This window comes from Branchiostoma floridae, chromosome 17 (genome assembly GCF_000003815.2).
Source record: "Branchiostoma floridae strain S238N-H82 chromosome 17, Bfl_VNyyK, whole genome shotgun sequence".
NCBI lineage: Eukaryota > Metazoa > Chordata > Leptocardii > Amphioxiformes > Branchiostomatidae > Branchiostoma > Branchiostoma floridae.
The window spans coordinates 6,358,523-6,379,074 of record NC_049995.1 but is presented as its reverse complement, the minus strand read 5'-3'; the positions used below and the strand labels follow the sequence as shown (position 1 = coordinate 6,379,074).

The 20,552-nt window shown below is 39.5% G+C and overlaps 1 protein-coding gene across 1 annotated transcript in view; it reads right to left on the bottom strand.

The window, feature by feature from the left end:
* LOC118404999 (structural maintenance of chromosomes flexible hinge domain-containing protein 1-like) overlaps positions 1-20,552 on the bottom strand; it is a 56,036-nt gene that overhangs the window by 14,078 nt on the left and 21,406 nt on the right. The window contains exons 19-33 of the mRNA XM_035804399.1: positions 11,213-11,290; positions 10,568-10,687; positions 9,864-10,008; positions 9,192-9,291; positions 8,591-8,663; positions 7,845-7,984; positions 7,122-7,256; positions 5,721-5,883; positions 5,033-5,100; positions 4,356-4,501; positions 4,019-4,145; positions 3,023-3,103; positions 2,140-2,304; positions 1,027-1,152; positions 596-685 (exon numbers count right to left, since the gene is read on the bottom strand). Coding sequence (XP_035660292.1) covers positions 596-685; positions 1,027-1,152; positions 2,140-2,304; positions 3,023-3,103; positions 4,019-4,145; positions 4,356-4,501; positions 5,033-5,100; positions 5,721-5,883; positions 7,122-7,256; positions 7,845-7,984; positions 8,591-8,663; positions 9,192-9,291; positions 9,864-10,008; positions 10,568-10,687; positions 11,213-11,290 — 1,757 coding nt within the window. The remainder of the gene's footprint in view (positions 1-595; positions 686-1,026; positions 1,153-2,139; positions 2,305-3,022; positions 3,104-4,018; positions 4,146-4,355; positions 4,502-5,032; positions 5,101-5,720; positions 5,884-7,121; positions 7,257-7,844; positions 7,985-8,590; positions 8,664-9,191; positions 9,292-9,863; positions 10,009-10,567; positions 10,688-11,212; positions 11,291-20,552) is intronic.

The following is a 20,552-nucleotide window of genomic DNA, read 5'->3' as shown; positions in this document are numbered from 1 at the left end:
GTGCTAGAAAAATAAATTCAACTATGATTTAGAAGGACAATTTTATGGTCAACTTAAGTACCTACCAAAGACCTCCAGACCACAGCAAAGAGAAGAAAACTGAAGTGGTACAACCACATGTCATGGCCAATGGGACTAGTATAAACTACTGTAAATGCAGAAATGTTCGCGGTGGATTAATGTTCGCGGTTTTCGCAGCGGCCGCCTTATCGCGAATTTAAAACCACCGCGAACATTTTTCCATAACAGTAAGAGACTACAGTGCATGGTGCTACCGCAAAATTAAAACCACTGCAAAAAGTCCATTTTCCAGCTACGGCGAAATTAAATCCCCGCGAACTTAAATGCATTTACAGTATCATGCAGCGAACTATCTAGGGACGAAGAAACAGGGGTAGACAATGCTAAGGAGGAAGCTAAAATCTGAGTATGGACAGACGTGACACTCAGTGTAACTGCTATTTCAGACAAGTTTGTTGCAGATATAGAAAACATTGAAATGTAGAGCTGTGATGCAGGGGTAGGCAAGGTTACACCTTTGTTTACTATAGACTTTACACCCCCACAATCATTGATTGATTGATTTCTATGACACCACAACATACTTTTTTCCTGAGGCAGCCATGATCCCAAAGTTGGCTCGACCGCTGGCATCAGTCTTCACACACTGGGGTGATGGTGTCAGCTGGAAGGGCAAAACACATAATTCTGTTAGGACGTATATGAGTCGTATGGTAATTGCATAACCTGTCTTGATGGTTACACTGGTTGGGACTAGGGTACAAAATAAAGTGAATAAACAAACTTATAGCAATAGTACAACTGAAAGCATTTCATGTTTTGATGATTTGTTTTCAACTAGAATGTTCTAAGCAAATCTTGAACATACATTAGGTGCCTCCTTATTGATAAGTTCAATTGGGATGTCAAAAATGATTTCCTAGCATTACAAGCTTTGAAGTATTTTGAACACCTGGCAAATGCAAGATGGATAAGACTACTCACTACAGACATTACAAATCTGACCTCCAATCCTTTGTCCTTGTCCAGTTGAACTCCGACCCCAGACTCTTGTGACGGGTTCCCGGCAGCATCAATCAACTGAACCACTAGCGGTTTGTCAAACTCAGTTCCGTTATACACCATCAATGGCTGAAACAAGGAAATAAAACACATACTATGACTTATCAATCATTGGACAAATTGTTAGGAAATGGACTATGTACAATGTTACTATGTACATTTTGTGGTTCACTTTTATCCGCAGGGCAACCTATATCTATTGTTTTTAAAAACAATATTTTAGGGTAATCATTGCAAAATGGAAAGTGGTTTCAAAATGTAATAGTTCAAAACTATTGTTTCCAAATATTGTAGTGTTATACCACTGTCTGTCATTTTGATATCCAATGGTTTGTTTTTAAAACAACAGTTATAGGTTACCCTGCAGTGGTAGTATTATCAAGGAAGGGTCCTTTGAGAGCTAAAATGTTGCATAAGATAGAGATTCGGGACTGGTTTCTGAGTCTTTGATATACAGTCAAACCTGCCCAAGACGACCACCCGGGGGACCAGAAAAAAACGGTCGGTTTGGACAGGTGGTCGCTGAGAAGAGTATCGACTCAAAACATGCCCGATGCAAAGTATAAATGGTTTCCGTTGTGTTTAATGCCAAATAACAAGCACACTGCACGCACGCAAAGAAGCGAGGTCTTTAATGTCAAATACAACACGCACACTGTAAACTGTAAATTTAACCCCAAAATCCGACGCAAATTGGCCGATTTCGGCACAAAATCGCGCTAGTTATCATAAAAATTCGATGAAAACCTCAATTTTGAAAATGATGCGGTCGTTATGGGTCCCAATTTGGGCCGGTCGCGGTCGCGTTGGCCAGGTGGTCGTTGAGAAAAGGTCGCTTAATGCTTACGTCAATGGGAAAATAAATCGGGACCGAGAAAAAGCGGTTGAAATGGCCAGGTGGTCGCTGAGAAGAGGTGGTCGCTAGGGCAGGTTTGACTGTACAAGTATGCATTATAAGTAACTTACTTTTCAATTTGTATTTAACTTTTGTAATTGTTTGTCAAGTGCAAAATTAACAAACTGTATTAAAAAAAAAATGAGGTTGTATAGACCTACCCCATCTTCTGGCCAGTCTATGATCTCCATGCCTACAGGTGGGCCAGGCACTATCACAAGCCTCACAAACTCCTGCAGGTCTCTCCACGTCACGCACAGCTCCTTCGTACCTAGGGGGCCTTCACTGTGGAACCTGATGTTCTTCAGGACAAAGTGGTCTGATTTCTAGAAAAAATGGGGAAACATGATAAAAATTACTTATCATCTCAGGATTGATGTGTTCAAAATGTTTTCTCTAGAAATACTGTAACTGCATTGAAGTTTGTGGTGATCTCATTTAGTGGTAAAGAGAAAATGGAGGCAAACTTAAAACTGTGGTTTTAAGTTTGCAAAAAACTTAAAACTGTGGTTTTAAGTTTGCAACGGCCCTATAGTCGCATGTATTGATCGCCCCTAGCCTCGTATCTTGCAGTAGAACTTGTTGCCACCAAGTACAGTAGGAGTGGCCTTTAGTTAATAGTTTTAAAAAATGCTAAAAATACTACATTTTGCAAACGCTTCATGTACATGTAACGGTCGTTCAATGTAATATGACCAACTGCCGCTGTGCTGCATACCTGTGAAGTTTGTGTGTTATGCCAAGGAGTGATTATCAGGCTATAAACTTGATGAAATAATCGAACAGTCTTCTTCGTTTCACAACCTCTTTTTTTATTCTTCTGCAGACGTTTCGGTGACTGTCTGTCACCTTCATCAGTGCAAAATGAAATATACTAACGTTACTCGGTGCGATATGACCTATACAGTGCAAATCGAACTAAACCTATTGTGACGTAATTACTTGACATGGAATGTTCTCGAACGTGATACGTTAATCATCCTTGCCACTTTGTGAAATGATGTTGTGTATTTTTTAATGTTTTTGTTTAGAATGAGTCCTTACCTCCCCCAGTGACCTGCTGCAAGCAGATGTGTCCAGTCCATCAGCCTCAACATTCAGGTACTTCAGACCTCCCTGGGTTAGCTGGCAAGATATGTGGAAAAGTAATGGAAAAACTATAGATTCTGTTCAATCAACTACATCATGTTATACCAAAAGTACATTCCTGAAGGACACTCGAAAAACACTTCTCTGAAAAATGTGAATTCCGTGCGATCGAGCTCTGTCTGTTCTAAAATATTTGCCCATTTGACGATTTCCCTGGCACCAAAATCTATGGAAAGAATTTAAAGATAAAAACAAGAACGTATGTTAGGATTCAGACCATAACATTTATCCAAGAGTGTTATAGTGACGAGCAATTAAATATTTGGGTCGATTTCCACCTTTGCGACCTTGCGTGACCTTGTGTTACTCCGCGCCCCCCTCCCCCTCATCCTACCATTGACACAGCTGGCCATGGACTTGACTTGCAGACTGACAGTGGAGTGGACATTTCTCCGTCTCACACGAGCGGAATGTGTAAATAATAATAGATAATTGATGCCTAGTCACTGAAGAATCAGAGGGAACTGTAAGAAAGAAAGACAGACTCCTACTCTTATCGATACAGTCCCAAATGTTAAATGGTTGTCAAACTATTGCAAACTAAGTGCATTTTTGTGTCTTGCAACATTCAGCTGTACTGTACACCCTACCTGAAAATCCTACATCATCAAAATTGTACAACGACCTATGACGAATATGACTGCACCCTAAGTGTGGTGGGTTCTTTAACAAGCTCTCCTCAAACACGAGATCTCTGTTTCAGATGCATTTGAGAGGACATCCCTGACTGAAGCTCATTGTTGTACTCATTTTCACTTGAGTCCAAAAAGAAATTGGGTTTAAGTGCCTTTTCAAAAGGGCAAAACATTTGGACCTAGGGATTTTAACGCAAAACCTTTACATTCAAATTAAATGGCATTAAATACTATGTTTCATTGTCATAGCCCTTACCTTGGTAGGGTTGCCATGTGTATCTACCACAGTGATGTGAATATCTCCCTGCAGCATTTCTCCATACCTCAGCACCTGTTCACCTGTACAGGTGCACCTCAGGTGAATTCCCTCACCTGCCTGAGGTCTAGGTACAGGTGAGACAAGAAAAACAATGTTACAACAACAAACATTTTGTTTGTCTTGGATACCCAGTAAATCACCTCATGGCATAACACACCAGGTTTGTGACTGTGATGATCTTGAATGCTTCCATGTGAAATTTTGTGCAACTTAATAAACATTTTGTCAAATATTACAACGTTGAATACCTTTCATCTGCATAAACAAATAATACCTTATAGTGAATCCCAGTTCGATAGGGTAGTGGTCGTGTAGAGTAACTTGACAGTACTTGGTCTCGGTGACAGACAGGGGGACCTTAATAGCGGGAAGGTTCCCCTTAAGAACCTCCTTAGTGTTCAGTCTTGGTGTCCAGTTCACCTAAAGAAGATGGAAATGACAATATGACAATAAGAAACAAATCCTCATTACTTTTAAAGCTTTCCCAAAATGTCATTCCTTTTCTTGCTGCTTTGTACAATCATATGTTTGATGGTTTACTGACACTTTTAGTGTTGTAGCGTGCATAGTCCTTTGGTTAGCAGCCCTGCCTATGAACCAAGATGATATTAGTATGGATTCCGACTGTGTCACTCACCCAATATGTAGGCTACTGGAAAGGGTTGCAGTCCTTTTGACAGGACAAAAAGGTGTGATCCATTATTCATTGTGCTTGTTCAAAAAAGCTAAGGGAATTTTCCCGGTACAATCTTATGGGCCTGTACATACTGTACATTTATATTGTCTGCATTCTCTGTCACAAACAAAAAGTGGGAGAACAGCTTTTCAGTGAGCCAAACTGGTTCGAGATCACTAAATTTGATGGTGAAACATGATAAATGAAAAGATTGTCATGCACTAGATTCACATACTCTCTACATAATAAACATAAAACAATAAAACATGATATACCTTAATTTTGGCAGCCGTGGCCTCTGTGATTGGTAGAATTCTTGAGGCCTCATCAAGTACAGTGAAAGCTGAGAAAATCAAAAAGTTGTAAAATATAGTTTCCATCAAAATAAAGTCCATCAAAAAGACATATTAAGGAAATCTTTTAAGGATACTTCTTTTCACCATAAAGTATTACACAAATTGTATATAAGCATAAAGTGGACTACAAGAATAGGTACCAACATGAGTCAATTTTTACCTGACCCTAAGGCCACACCGATTTAATTTCTTGGTTCACGGATTCGCTCGCTCCTATTTTTTTGAAAAAAAAAAATAAAAATAAAAATTACTACTCAGCAGATTCTCACCATTAATGAAACCATTCACCAACTTTCTGGTGTAGCAAATGGGCCTTTACATTATAAGCTCCTTAAAGTGTGGGTACATGTGCTGTTACTGTACAAAAATAGTGTTTTTGTACTTTTTTCAAGCTGAAAACTTTTTTTCTTTATGTTTTGGATTAGCCGTTACCTTTACCCCAACCATTTGACAATTTTTATTTTTATTTTTATTTCGCCCTCTCGCTCCGTATTTTTTTATGAAAAAATCCGTGAACCAAGAAATTAAATTGGTGTGGCCTAAGGCATAAATATTTTGGTAATCAATCAGCACTTTTCTTCCATATACTCAATGTTGTAAGACTTACTCAGGCCATCCAGAGTTTCCCCTGCAGTACATGTCACACTTGCTTGGTGTCTCACTTGTACTGTCTCCTTTTCTTGGTCCATGTATGAGAGTTCTAGGGTGGATGCTCGTGTGCTGGGTGTTACCACTACCTTCTTCTCTATTGCAGGAATGCCTCTGAAGCTCTGAAAATATTGAAGAAATGAACTGTAAACTTGAATTTTAGCAGTGGTCAGAATGATATTTTATCGTACTGAATCAATAGAATGCATTCCGTGAACGCTGAGTAGGGCACAGTTGGAAATTTGAACACTGGAATTGGACAATGGAATTACACATTTTTTTGTTTGAGGACACCAAATTTTCTCAAATTCTGGAACATTTTGCATTGAAAAGTGTCTTCACAAGTGGGTATGACATAAATAAAAAAATAAAATTAACGGTCCGAGCCGTCCGACAGGTCAGATCACCATCCGGCCTTCGGCTGTCTGTCAAGGAGTCTACTAGAAACAACTTGTCAGGTACACCAGTACACCTATCCAAACTTTCAAGCCCTGATACCAAAGCATCAAAATCTCAGAATAGCGAGGGCTATTTGATATAAGGGGGCACACCCCAGTTTATTTGGGGTTTCAAATGGAGGTGGCACACCCTCAAGTCTAGCGACCATCTCTTCCAGGGAATTATCCTGAAGCAAAATAACTGCTTATGGGGTGAGAGGATATTCCTTCAGCTACAAGACCAACTGAGTTCCGATCCTTCAACTTCTCTAATTTTGAAAAATTATAGGGAAAAACCATTATTTTCATGTCAAAAATGATGCACAAAATTGGGCATTTTCGCATTAGATAAAACAGATGAAGCAGATTTTTCCAGCAAGCACGACTGATACTGCCAGAAAGAGGAAAGTCTAAAGAGTAATCCAGCCAATTATGAAGAAAATTCTAGTACTACAGTTTTTTTAATCATCCAAGACGCGCGGCATTGCTACGTGGCTTAACACAGCGCTTCAGAGGTCAATCTATAGGTCACCGGCCTGTTTACATTCAGGCGTAGGAATATCCCGGAAGTAAGGCGCGGACCAAAACACAATTTGCACCCAATACACACCATTTCCTACGCTTTTCAACCATGTAACCGTTTAATGTCATTTCACAGGAAATAATGAGAAATCTCAACTCAAACATAGACCCTCGGAAGCCTTTCGTCACTTTTTTGTCGCGCACTACCTCGGACCCCTGTCGCAGAAGAACTGGGGTGTGCACCGATAAGATGGGCAAGTTCAGTTCAGTCATCCATCAGGTGACACTATAAAGTTCCTCCAGACGACTCTGTTGCAAATGACAGACAGGAGGTCTCCGTGGGAAAAACAAACTAAATTTACAAAAGGTGTGCACATAATAATTAGAAAAAATGTACTTACTGGACATAATATGACAGCCCTGAGCCACTGTTCCTTCTTCATGTTCCTGACTTGTATGGGCTCTCCTGTGAGAACACCTCTTCCTGTGTTACTGCAGTCTACACTGTAGGTGGGCAGGCCTGAGCTTCCTGTGAACTACATGTAACGAAAAACAGCATGAAAATTCATCTTATTGGGTAAGAGTAGGAAAACTAAACACACTTTGCACATTACCCAATACTAAGAGTTGGGACTCAAAATTTTACAGAATGGACCAGTCTACTGCAGTTTCTGGGACGTGATGTTGGAGCAGTGTTCTTGCCAGTCTTAATTCTTTTTCCTGGATTTTGAATGGAAATCCTGTCGAAGCCACAGCGATCCTAGGGGGCTCTAGGATGTTCTATGTTCCCCAGGAAAATTTTGAAATCTAGACCCTCTTAAATGCTATTTCATTTATTTTGCAGGGTGAATTTAGCTGGTAGACTCAGCTTGGTTCAAATAGAATATTTTCATGCCAATTTTTGTCCGTCAAAGGGGATGGAATGGGCAAAATTTTTGTCCCTCCCTAGCAGCAATATACCTTCAAAAGACAGAAGGACAGACGCTTGCTACAACCCTGTGTTGGAGACACGTGACTGCAATAACGGGTGATAAATGTAGGTGCTAGATCATGAGTGACAATCTGTTTCTATTTTTTAGATTTGGAGCCAGATTTCTTGAACTCAGAATTTCATGTATAGGTACCTTGCATGTGACATCTAGCTTAGGTTGAGTTGAGATGTTGCCAGCTTTATCTCTGACTTCCACATCAAAGCTCAGCTCCTTCCCATTCTCTACCTGTAGGCTGTCATCAGTAGGCTTCACATGGAGGGAGCTAGGGGGTCCTGCATGAGGTAAATAACAAATCAATCTAATCTTTACATGGGGGAGCTAGGGGTTCCTGCATGAGGTAAATCAGACAACACAATGTACCAGATTTTTGCTGGAGAGAGCTAGGGGGTCCTGCATGAGGCACATTAGACAGCACCAGTACCAGGATTTGTATGGAGGTAGCTAGGGGGTCCTGCATGAGGTACATCAGACGTATGTAGCAGACTTATACTGGAGGGAGCTAGGGGGTCCTCCATGAGGTAAAATTAGACAGCACATGTACCAGACTTACATGGAGAGAGCTAGGGGGTCCTGTATGAGGTAAATCAGACAGCACATGTACCATTTTTTTACAGGAGGGATCTAAGGGGTCCTGCATGAGGAAAATCAGACATGTGTACTTGCCTTTAATTGGAGGGAGTTAGGGGGTCCCACATCAGATAAATCACATAACACAATGTACTAGGCTTTAAATAGAGAGAGCTACATGTACATTGTTGTAGGGCACAAAAAGCATGAATGTCTTTATCAAAATTAATAGTATTGGTTATCTTTCCCCTGTTAGTGTTGACTTTTCTTCTGCACACACTCGTGTAAGAAAGAAATATATTACGTCTCACCTGGTAAGAGTCGGATTTTGAGAACTTGAGTGTCCTCCTCCAATCCTGGTAGGGTGACCTTTAGATTGAAGTTCTGTATCAAAAGGCACAATAAGAATGATCATTAAAACACCTTATTACAAATTGATATTCAACTGATATCCAGATATCAGAATAACCCAATTTTCAGCACCAAGGAGGTAGGATAAAGTATCCATCCAAAAACATGTTTTTTCATTATTATAGTATCTTGTATAGTGTAAATTGAGTTGAACTATGATAGGCAGCTCAACATTTAGAGCTCTGTTAGCTCTAAGTTTATTGAATGAACAGTAAGCAACAGGTCCTAGAAAACATGTAAATGTTGCTCTACATTAATTTTGTAAGTATACAAAAGTCATGTTACTGGTATAAGGATGAGCTTTGTGCATTATCCAAGAAAGTTAATATAGCAGGTTATTTTTCTTTAATTTCTATTTAATAAAGGCATTTTGAACTACATTCTTACAGCTTAGTAGACCTAAAGATAACTTGTCCACTTTTGTTCACTTGGTAGAATATTGAAACAATTTTGTTAGTACACAATAATTTGTTAGTATCAAATCAGAATCTTACAAATTACCTTTCCCTGGTGCGATCCCACATCTCCCAGTGCTGTAACCTTCTTAATGACAAGTGTTGAACCCTTAGCCTCTGTACCCTCGTAACTCAGGTCCAGACCACTGCCAGGTAAAAAAACAAACAAAAAAAACTTGATGATTCGCAAAGTATATCTAACACACACATGATTGTACAGTCTTAGCACACCTGAGTCTAGGACAGCAAAGACATGTAGAGTCTTCCAGGTTTTGATCATAGTAATTTTAACCTTTCAAATCAAAACAAGAAGTTCAACGTACTACGAAATTCAGAGTATTTCAATTTCTTTAATACTTCAGAGTATTTCAATTTCCCTCTCATGGGAAATTTGCACCCCGGAAAAATTGCACTTGCCCGCTAATACGACTAAGGCAATGTTTTTGCCTGATCAGCATCTTCATCAATAATGCTCTGGGCCAGCAGCAGGGCTCTAGCCAGCGTCCGTTTTTCCGTCAATTGAAGGAAATGTGCTGCGCCTTTCGCATACGATAATCTCATTAAAACCCGTTTTTCAAGGTCTCAGTTCAGTCCTTCTAACTAATTTTCGCGGTTTTCACGACAATTGTAATTGGCTGACGGAAAAAAATTTCGAGCTGGCTAAAGCCCTGGCCAGCAGGCTAATGAACTCAGGTCTAACCCTGCAAAATTTACCTACCTGGCCTCTAAGACAGGCTGTAGTTTGTTAGTAGCAGATGTGGGGTGACCAAACTCATCTTGTAGCTCCAGTGGGATCTGGAAGGGCTGTCCCACTTGGAACGGGGGGTCCATCAGACCTACTGTGAACTTGTCAGGTGCTGCCTCTGTTGGGAGGAATAAATTAAATAAAAAACTTGAGTACTTTCATACAGTGTGACAGTCACAAATTGATATCGAAGCATAACCATCACCAAAATTGGCAATCAAAATATAGTATACAATATGATGGTGTATTCTGTATCACCCAAGGAAACAAGGATGGGATCTAGGGTGACGCGGAATACACCAGTTTCAATCCGAAACGTGAAAGGAGATGAAAGAATGGTTTCCTCGACAAAAAAACAGTTCCAAAATCTGGTGACTTTGTGGCTGCGCCACGCTCGGCGCGTGTGGGATGCATTCAATTTATTCAATGGAAGCATGTGTACGATCAAGATGAAATGTGACACAGCAAAATACCATTCAGTCTGGAACACCCATATCAAAGTCATGGCAGACTAGGTATGACATATTTTAAAATAAATATCACTCTATATGACCTGTCACAACCTTTGAAAATCAAAAATACTTGGAGGAAAGAATCAACAAATCCCACTTATCATTTAATAGTTCTTTGGATTTAATAAACAAAGGAGAAAAAAGAACAGAGTCAAGAAGCCATACCTGTGACAGTGAACTTGATGTTGAGTGAGGGGAGCTCCTTGCCAGCGAAGATGGTATTGTCACTCTCGTTCATCACCACCTGTAGTCTTAAGGTGTGTTTCCCTAGGTTCTTAACATTCTCTGAAGGCACAGAAATTATTAGCCTGATTAAATTTTGCTTATAGCAGCATACCCAACACCCGCCGGGCTGCTAGTTACAGCCCTGGACAGCAGAGTTTGTGTTACACAGACTAAGAAATTATATACATGTAGTCACATGCAGCTGAAGTTTGGATCATTCATGTTAAGATTACTTCATGGTACAAACAGTACAATCAAACCAGTACTAGTGACCATATCTGCATCACCTAGCAGTAGACATTTGAACCACAAAAAGTTTTTGTCATGGGGGGGGGGGGTTGCTCTCAATACATGTCTAAATATGTCATTGCACACAACTGTAAATAGAGTTTGAACGAAATTACCAGAATCTATAAGTAATAGGCCATTAACAAACTGACTGATTTGTGACAGGTAACAAAATAACCTATTTTTTGTGAGGAGGGGGCTTAGCTCTTGACAATGTTGTATAGAGATATCCAGAAATGTTTGCTCGAATTGAAAGCATGCCAGCAAAAACCATGAACATAAAACTAGTGAACCCACCCATTTTCCTGAACCAGTAGGGCCATCTTCCTCCATGCTGGCTGATGTGAGACACAATGATGGAGTCACCACTGGGAGCTGGGGAACAAGATAAACATCAGTCAAAAAAAAAAAAATTTCAAAGAAACAAGACTTTTGTCTAGAGTCCAAGAAACAGCCAAGAAGCATTAGAATCAGAAAAGACAAAGTAATGTGGTGTATTGTAAGTAAACGATCTGCAAGCTTAAAGTTGAAGACAAATCTGTGGGGCCTTTGATTGAAATGTAAGTTTGCAAGTACTATGCACTCCTTCTATGCACAGACATTACCACACTTTTCTTTGTTTTGATGACACTGACAGCCTGTAGTACTACCACAAATTGTGTAATTCTTCTGTTTACAGTACAAACATGAGGTACAGTTACATACATTTTGTATAATTGTTCCTTTTTTCCCAGATGTCTGATTTTATTTCTTTCTATTGTAATTCATGGAAGCATATCATGTATTTCAGATTACTATAATTGATTACATGTGCTTCACTCCAAGGGAGTGAGGCATTGCTAATGGTTGGCAGATGTATAGTATTTTAATAATCAATGTACATGTCATTGTGTTCTACACAGAGTCTTTCTCAGTATTGCATAAGGCTTGCCTGTAGTTGACATTCCCTTGTGTACAGTGTGTGTTTGCCAGAGTATTTGTGATCCCCAACATACAGAGTATGGTGTTACCATACATGTACATGCTTGTTGCTATTTTGTGAGACTGTAAGGGGTTCACACTTTCTTCTTTGAGAACTACATTGTATTACCTAAAGTTTGTTAGTTTGTATCGCAAATACCCGATAAACTGCTTCTGAGTCAACGAAATGGCACAACACATCAGATTTCTACTGTAACAACGAACTTTACAAGTTGTATATCCGAACAGACTTATTTGATCCATTCACAACGGGAAGGACCCCTACTCTTTTTGGTAAGTGTAGAGCGCTCTTTGACGTGCTCAAGGTGTAGCTCTCCTCAAACATTGGAACTCCATTCAACGTCCTATCCAAGAGATATCCCAAGCTAAAGTTTATTCCTTTACAATTGAGACAGGTTAGGAAATTGGTGCAGGGACAAACAAGTCCACTAGCGCTATTGTCCAGGGCAAGTGAAAGTGCTGTTCGGGCAAGTGCATGTCCAACCCCACTTGTCCGATCGGGCAAGTAAGATTTTTCCATTGATTTTAGTGCAATTTTGATGTACTTGTTACTTTTTACAGTCATGACATCAAGCAATTGTCTACAGAGAATTCCATTGCTGGAAGTGAAAATGCATATACTTGCAGTAACAGTGACAATTGAATTTTGGGCAAGTGAAAAATTGGTTCGGGCAAGTACATTTTTTATGTGCTTGCCCGATAGGACAAGTGGATTTTAGAAAACTTGTTCAACCCTGTGGTGTAAAGTGCCTTTCCCAAGAGCACTCAGGAACTGTCAGGGGTTCAAATCTCAGCACCTCCTGGCTCTGAGTCAGCAACCCTGACCATTAGGCCACCGTAGACTTAGAGTAAACACCTCAAGGCAATGAATGGAAGCAACAAATAAGGGCATTGACAGGTCACTGGTATATAAATCTGGTGTTAAGTGTTATTTGCCTGCTAAGGCCACACCAATTTTATTTGATGTTTCTCTGATTTCCAGGTCCTATTTTTTCCGATTTGAAAAATAAAAAAATAAAAAAATTTTCAAATTGATGGCCACACCTTGTGTTGACAAAATTCCACTGCCTCTCCTTTCTTAAATTAACTATGGGCCTCAAATTCCAGTAGCTGCCTATTTTGGACGGTACGTTTATAATAAAAATTTCTTCAAACTTTGAAATTTGCTACCAGGGACCTACTACACGTTGAAAGTTTATGTTTTCCTGTCTGATCTCGCCTACCCCCGACTTTTTTAAAAAGTTTTTTAAAATTTTCTTTTTACGGACCGACCCCATTTTTTTCTGAAAAAATCCAAGAAACAAGAAATAAAATTGGTGCAGCTTAAAGAGTACTTGATACATCCCTCAGCAGACATGTATAATTATGTACCCAGGAACTTAGCATGTAAACGTTGTAATGCCACGATGGAACATTTTACAATTAACCTCTAACCCTGGGAGATGACACCCACATTGATCATTATACTAAGGCCATTCCAATTCATCTTCTTGTTTCTTGGTTATTCAAAGTGAAATTTAAATAAGCATCATTATATAGCATCAGTTAACCTATCTAAGCTAAAGCGTATTAGCCCATACTTCAGAACAAGGGGGTCAACCTCCTTGATCAGACGATGCACTGGGCCCAGCGCCCATCTCCGCTTCAAGGTCTCAGAAGTTAGTTTTTCGCCTATGGGGATTTACATGGTTAAGGACCCCAAAGTGAGGTGGTTCGACGACTAAAAACCAATAGTAAGGTGCAGATACAATTTACAAGAATTTAGTATGTTGAAGTTGAGGGTACAACCTACAAAATATCTGAAAATGAGCATAGATTTGCCGGCTCGTTTTTCTATAAAAGACACTTTGATTTGACCCCCAGCGGAGGTCATGGAACTGCAGGAGACGAACAGGAAGTGCCGGTAACAGTATCAAGGTGCAAATCCACGCCGGCCAAAGAAGCAACGTAATCCAACTTATACAGTATCAATACCGATGTATTCATCTACCATTCACCACAGATTCCACCTCGCTGTTGTACACGGAAGAATAATTACGGCCTTTAAAAGTACTGCGGGGCACTATTTTCACAAACTACTTTTGGGGACGGGGGTCGCGGATAAATACTGTGTTATGAGACCTCAAAGCACTACAGCAGGGGGCTTAGAGTCTACTGGTAGTGTAGTGTGTTTAGCTTCGGATCCGTACTCTTCCTCTTAGGCAGAAAAAGATACAGAACCTATGTAGCATTTTTTTTTAGTTTTTGGTATGACACAACTACAGTATCCAGACTGAGTCTTCTTGGTGAACTCCCATCCAAGTACTGACCCGACTGCATGTTGCTTAACTTACAAGATGAAGGGATCAGGTGTATTAATGCGCCATGGCCTTAGCCCCAATTACGTATCTACACACCAAAATTACTGATTATCCGTCAATGCCTTCTTGAATGATTTTCTGTCAAAGACTATTAAAACCCACTCCATACAAACAAACAAACACACACACACATATGTCCTTAGGCTTTGCTTTGAATTGTTCTTTCAGTTCTCTATTATCCTCAAGAACATAAAAATCAAATTGGCTAAAAGTTGGTCTTACCCTCAAATAGCTAAACAAGAAATACAACATGTAATGAACTATTAGGCTAATTTGAGGTACCGGTGTTTAAAATATTCCTTTCACATTTAGGACTTTGATTGTAGATGGTTCTTGATACAACAGTGCCAAGAATGATAACAGCAACATCATTGGATACAATGCACATTTTTTGTACCTTTAAAGGTTAAAGGGGCATTCCACTCCAGAAGGGAGTCTTGTTTTCCAATAGATAATGTGTCAATGAATACATAATCAGCCGAATTTTGTGGAATTCACCTTGGGATGAATTACGTGATGTGTGTTTTTTAAAACAATAATGACACTCACTAAACCCATGCAGACCCTACCCATGCATTCCATATACGCATACTTAGACACTTTGTTTATCGTACATATTTTCGGAATAAATGAGGTATGCTTAGCACACCGAGAAGGCAAATTGCTCATAAGACAGCAAAGAATACAAGAACAAGACGAGATTTCTTAGCGAACCTGAAATTAGTTTTGTAACCTTACCTAAAGATTTTGCATTGTATTCAGTCATAGGATTAATTCAATTAGAGGGTACTTGGGGAGTTAAGTAGAAGACTGAATGCTTTTGAGGCATGTGGAGCAACTGGGTACTTTATCGTATAATGTGAAGTAGTATGCAGTTATCACTAAAATAAATATCTATCGGAAAATAACACTCCCGTGTGGAGTGGAATGCCCCTTTAAACAATACTTAAAGGTAGACCTGCAAAGGTTACATGCACGTGTGACAGATTGTTCAGTTTAACATTACCAGCTGCTTCAGTGACGTGTGTTTGCTCAGTTGGTGTGTTATATCGATACACAAGACAAAAAAATCCAGAGTAAAAATACCGGAAGGAGCCATAAGAAAAATCTCATACAAATCACAAAAGTTCGCAACCTGACATTTCGTAAATAACATTAAGCCGAGATTTAAAATAACACCACGAATATGTCAACAGGCCTGTTGTCTTTAAGCTAACAGTTGCTTTTTTGGGGGGAAGTGATGCATCATTTTGGTTTGGCTGAATTCTCTGGAAGACTTCCTTTCATGCCGAGTTAGCAAGTTTAAAAGAAGGGATAAAAAAACACTGAACAGAAACATCTGCGCCTACATTTTTTCATTCTGTAACAGTTGCTCAATGACAATGTACTTTCAAGGCACACAAATTGTGTTCAAGATAAATGTTATCATTATATCAGAATTATTTTCAAACTTCGTTTAATGTTTTGGCCTTCCAAAATTATGCAGTCAACAGCTCTGCAAATCTGGAAATGTTTGTGGTGTTTTTTTTATGACTTTTTGTCCTGAAATAATTTCACTGCAAATTTACAACATTTATCTGAAAAAAAAGTTTCAAACTTGAACTTGAAACACTGCAAACATATAATTGTAATCCTTATACAAAATCTAGGCCCCACTAAAATAAACGAATATTACGTACTATACAAGATAATCATGACAACATTTTAATCTGTTGTGTTAAGGGTTAACTGCATCTAATCAAGAAACATTATGGGTATCAATTTTACATAGTATTACTTCAGCTGCTTTGTAAGACTTTCATACAAAGAGAATACATTGGGTAAGGCTATGCACAGTAATGCTAATATTTCCTTTTCAAAGGGGTGACTATACTTTCTGAACAGTCACTAAAACCAATTTGGAGCCATAGGCATCACATAACATATGGAACAGTTCCTAACAATGGTTGGTGGTGTATACAACCGTTTAAATGGAGGGGAGCGACTAACGGGGACAATATTGACGTTTAATTTGCTGACCTGAAAATGGACGGCATCAAGTCAAGCACAGTGTTGCACACATGTGTATAGAATAAGCAGCAAACAAGAGGTTTTGTTTACATTCTAACATTAGGAAAACAGCATTGAAACAGAAAAGTGTCCTTGGCCTGAACGGGATGCATGGTGTGTAAGGCTGTACCCATCTACATTTCTGTAAGCCCTTGGGCCATGCAACTTTGGGCAACCACTACAGCAGGGGGGAGATACCGCGTGGCGTAATCGGCAGCCAGTTCGCCTCAGGACCAAGAGGTCCTGAGTTCAAATCCCGCTGTGCCACCGATCTTGTGCCCTTGGGAAATGCACTTTACACGACTTTCTTCACTTGACTCAGGTGTAAATGAGTATCTAGCTGTGGCTAGTGGCAGTGGCAGGCCTTTGTGGCCATGTGGCTGAGACAGGCCTATAGGGGTATGTTCGGGCATGATGCACCCACTTACACGAGTCAGGGGTAGGAGGAACCCCACATCCTTGCTGAACTCGGAATACAGAGAATGGCTGCCTGCGACAAGATTCCAGATCTCTGGTCGGGCCACCAGAAATAGCCACAAATTGAACAGTCATATGTCCAGAACAAACCGATATAGCAACTCACCGATTCCATATATGAGCAACCTGCTCAATGCATACGGACCATAATTCCAGCATTAGTCATTACTATATCCACATCACCAAAATAATACTCCCCTGTTATCAGACAATCGTCCAAATGAAATTTCAACCTATGTATATATGTATATAGTACTTATTCCTAGTAGTAATATGTAATATTTGAATGTTTTTACTGTGTGTTTCGAATGTGAATTGAATTCAATTCAGTGGTCACACTGCGAATTTCAATAAAGTCATCATCATCATCATCATCATCATCATCATCCTTGGTTGGAAGTCCTCCTAGGAGACGGATACCAGAAACAACAAAGCTGCATCTGCTGGAGCCATCTTACATGTGGCATACAGTTCTGTCCCTGTGAGACTTACTGCTCCAGCAGACAAGAGGGTGGAGAAGGAATTTATTGCACACCCCTCCTTCACCATAAAAAGTCATGTGCAGGTCAGGCAAATAGGTAAATGCCTGTCTGCCTGCTCATCTGTGGAATCGATAGCAGGGGGCTAGTCTAGTAGTAATGGAGTGTGTGTTCAACTACCATACTCTTTCTCAAATGCAGAGCGCTGCATGTACATAGCATGTCTTTGTTATGACTTGGCCAGGGATTGAACTGAACCTAAATGCAATACCTACTACTCCCTTAGCCATTGTAGCAGGCCAAAAAAGTGAAGAAAGAATCATGTGAAGATGGCTGAACAAAAGGGGTGGGGGGATCTGCAGAAAGTAAAAAAAAAAGGCTTAAAACGGAGAAAATAACATTTAAAAGATAACAATGGAAAAGTTCAACTGGGAATTTAGAAGATCTGAGAGAAAATCCCCCCTCTTTTTCATGGTCTGTTCCTACTGATTTAGTAGAGGGTTGGGCACAGACATTCTATTCATGATTTCTCGGTCATTGCCACTCTTTCGTCTACACAAAAGAAAACAGTTCAAGTATGACCTTTGGAAAACAAACATAAAACAGAGCATAATCTCAGGAAAAACCGGTATCATGGCAACCCCTAATTGACTGACGCAACAAAACTTTTCCTAACAGTTGTACTGTCAATGGGAAGGTTTGCTATGATATGAATTTTACACAAAATGCACACAGCAATGAAAATAAAAGGAGGATACGCATTGAGCAATTGTTGAATTTTGGTGGACTTTATGACATTTGGTTATGACATGACGTGGTTAATGTGTTACTTTGTAACATTATCTTCTATAGAAATGCTAGTTATTTCAATCTGTTGCATTGAAAGCCTAATACAATATTAAATAAAAAGCCATTGGTAATACAAACTTCTAACAAAAGCATCATACATGTATGCTAATTGCTATGTGTTGATATACAGTAAAACTTTTATAATCCGGGAAATGACTTGACATTAGGTTTATTTTACAACAATGCATATGACGCATTTCTAGTACTGTAAATTCAGATATTTTTAAGAGGATTTTAATTTCACAGTATGAGCTAGTGGACTGGATGTTTTTGCAGCATTTCAAGTTAAACTTTGATGTTGAAAAAAGGACACTGTAGAATAAAATTTAGATATTCCTGGTATTATAATGGCTTTGCAGTGGAAAAAAAACGTTAAAAAATATTTCGAGGTTTACAGTAAAAAAAAGTGTGTCAACTTATATACAAAATTTTTGTCAAGTCCAATTGTGTAAGTCTTTAAGTTTAACTGAAAGATTATTCTCATTGATTCTTATAAATTCATATCACATCAGATTCTCAAAATATGTGACATGCAATGTGAAAATACATGCAAATTATGAGTGTAAACACAAAAGGTCAGTTGTAATAAACACGGAATGTTTTTTTGTCTTTTTCCAGTGCAAAAATTTCCCTATCCATGGAAGGTTTTAGATGGTTTAGAACAAAAAAGCGAAGTCAGGACTTGGTTCCGAGATTTAGTTTTTTTTGGACTTGGACCTTAACATTTTTACAGTTCTGGGGCTTAGGTACGCACCGCTACGTGGAAGCCTCTGGCGCTTCACATGAATTCCGTTCAAAAATCGGGGGGACAGAAAAAAATTTCAGGCTTCCAAGAATACTGCAATAGGCAGTGAAACCTAAGACAGTCATGCTATTTTTGTTGTCTTTTTTGTGGTTAGTCAAGTATGGTGCTAATATGAACTAATGCTGGGGTTGGTCCTAAATGCCTTAAGGGTGAACATAGTTTTGACAGGTGTGTAACAAAGTGGTCTCTTCATACGTGACCAGAATAAACTGTAGAACTTGACATTTTCATGGTCGAATTATTCTTTTCCACAACCCTTTGCTGTGAAAATTTCATCCCCAAAAGATACATTTTAATACGCTCATGTACAGCAGAATTATTTCAAATACAAAGTTTGAAACAATGAAAAAAAACTGATTTTCCAACCTACCGCAAAATAAAAATACAGCAAAAGTAGATGCTTTTACAGTACACATGTTACACCTTGTCTAGGTATTGTAATAAGTATCTTTTATTTGTTTGTTTTGTGTACATAATAATAGCAGTACAGAGCTTAACAATATGACAGACTCTAAACTTGATACAAAATTGTGCAATCCATAACTGATTTTTGTTGAACAACCAGATACCAAGCTGCATTACATAACTACTCTTAGACTAATAGCCTCATGAAACAAAGAATTGACCTCCGGGTCACCTCTAAAGGACTGCACCCTGTCAAAGCATGTAAACTGGTACACAGAACACTACAGAGTCAGTCTGGATCCGACTGCCGAACTTACGATGTGTAAGCAAGACTCGCGTGTGCCGAAACTTCGCAACGAGAGCACGCGATTCACAGAAATAACTTTGGTTGGCCCACCCTATCAATCACTGGGCAAACATGCTTGATATAGAAGTGCAAAGAATTTGTCGCCGGCAGTGACATGCTGGTAAAAGCATGACCTACTACAGTGCCCCATTCTGGTTAGGGCGCCGGGGACACTGCTAGTGCATGACAGGATTGCGGGTAACGATTCAAACGCGCCGTGTGCACAACCACGCTTGGGTAGCACTTGTCACCACATCAGTTCCCTAAAAGGACCAGTTCCAGTCATTCTTTTTTTGAATTTTGGCGAGTTTGGACCTTACTGAGTTTTGCTCAAGACACCGGTGAGAAGATTCTTTGCTTAACTGACGTCTAGGAGGGAACTTTGCTGTGAGGAAATGTCGTTTATTTCTTGGCCTTTCTGACAACAGCAAGAAGAAGAGTTGACTCTGTTTACGCACTCCCTTTCTCGGAATTCGGTCAAGTTGAAACACCATAAATTCCACCCACGACAAAGCTGAGGAACTTCACAGGAACTTATGACTGGAAGGAGATTTGGATCTAAAAGGCTGTGAGGACAGACTTGCATTTCTCTTGGACTTTCACTTGGACAACAAGCAGGGACTCTGGTAAAACAAGACCAAGCTTAAGACAAGGCAGTAAAGGAGAAGCACTTCTGAAGGATGACTAAGAAATCAAACACTTGAAGCTCCTTATAGCATTTATACTGCGGACAGTCATTCTTGTACTTGAGGGCCCATGACAGTCACATGCTGTATGGTTTATAGAGACTTTTTTTATGAACAAGTCAACTGAACTGCTCTTTTTGAAAGTGGGTCACAACATTCCATACAGGGGACTGCAAACAATTTAGAAGTTGAGTGAGCAA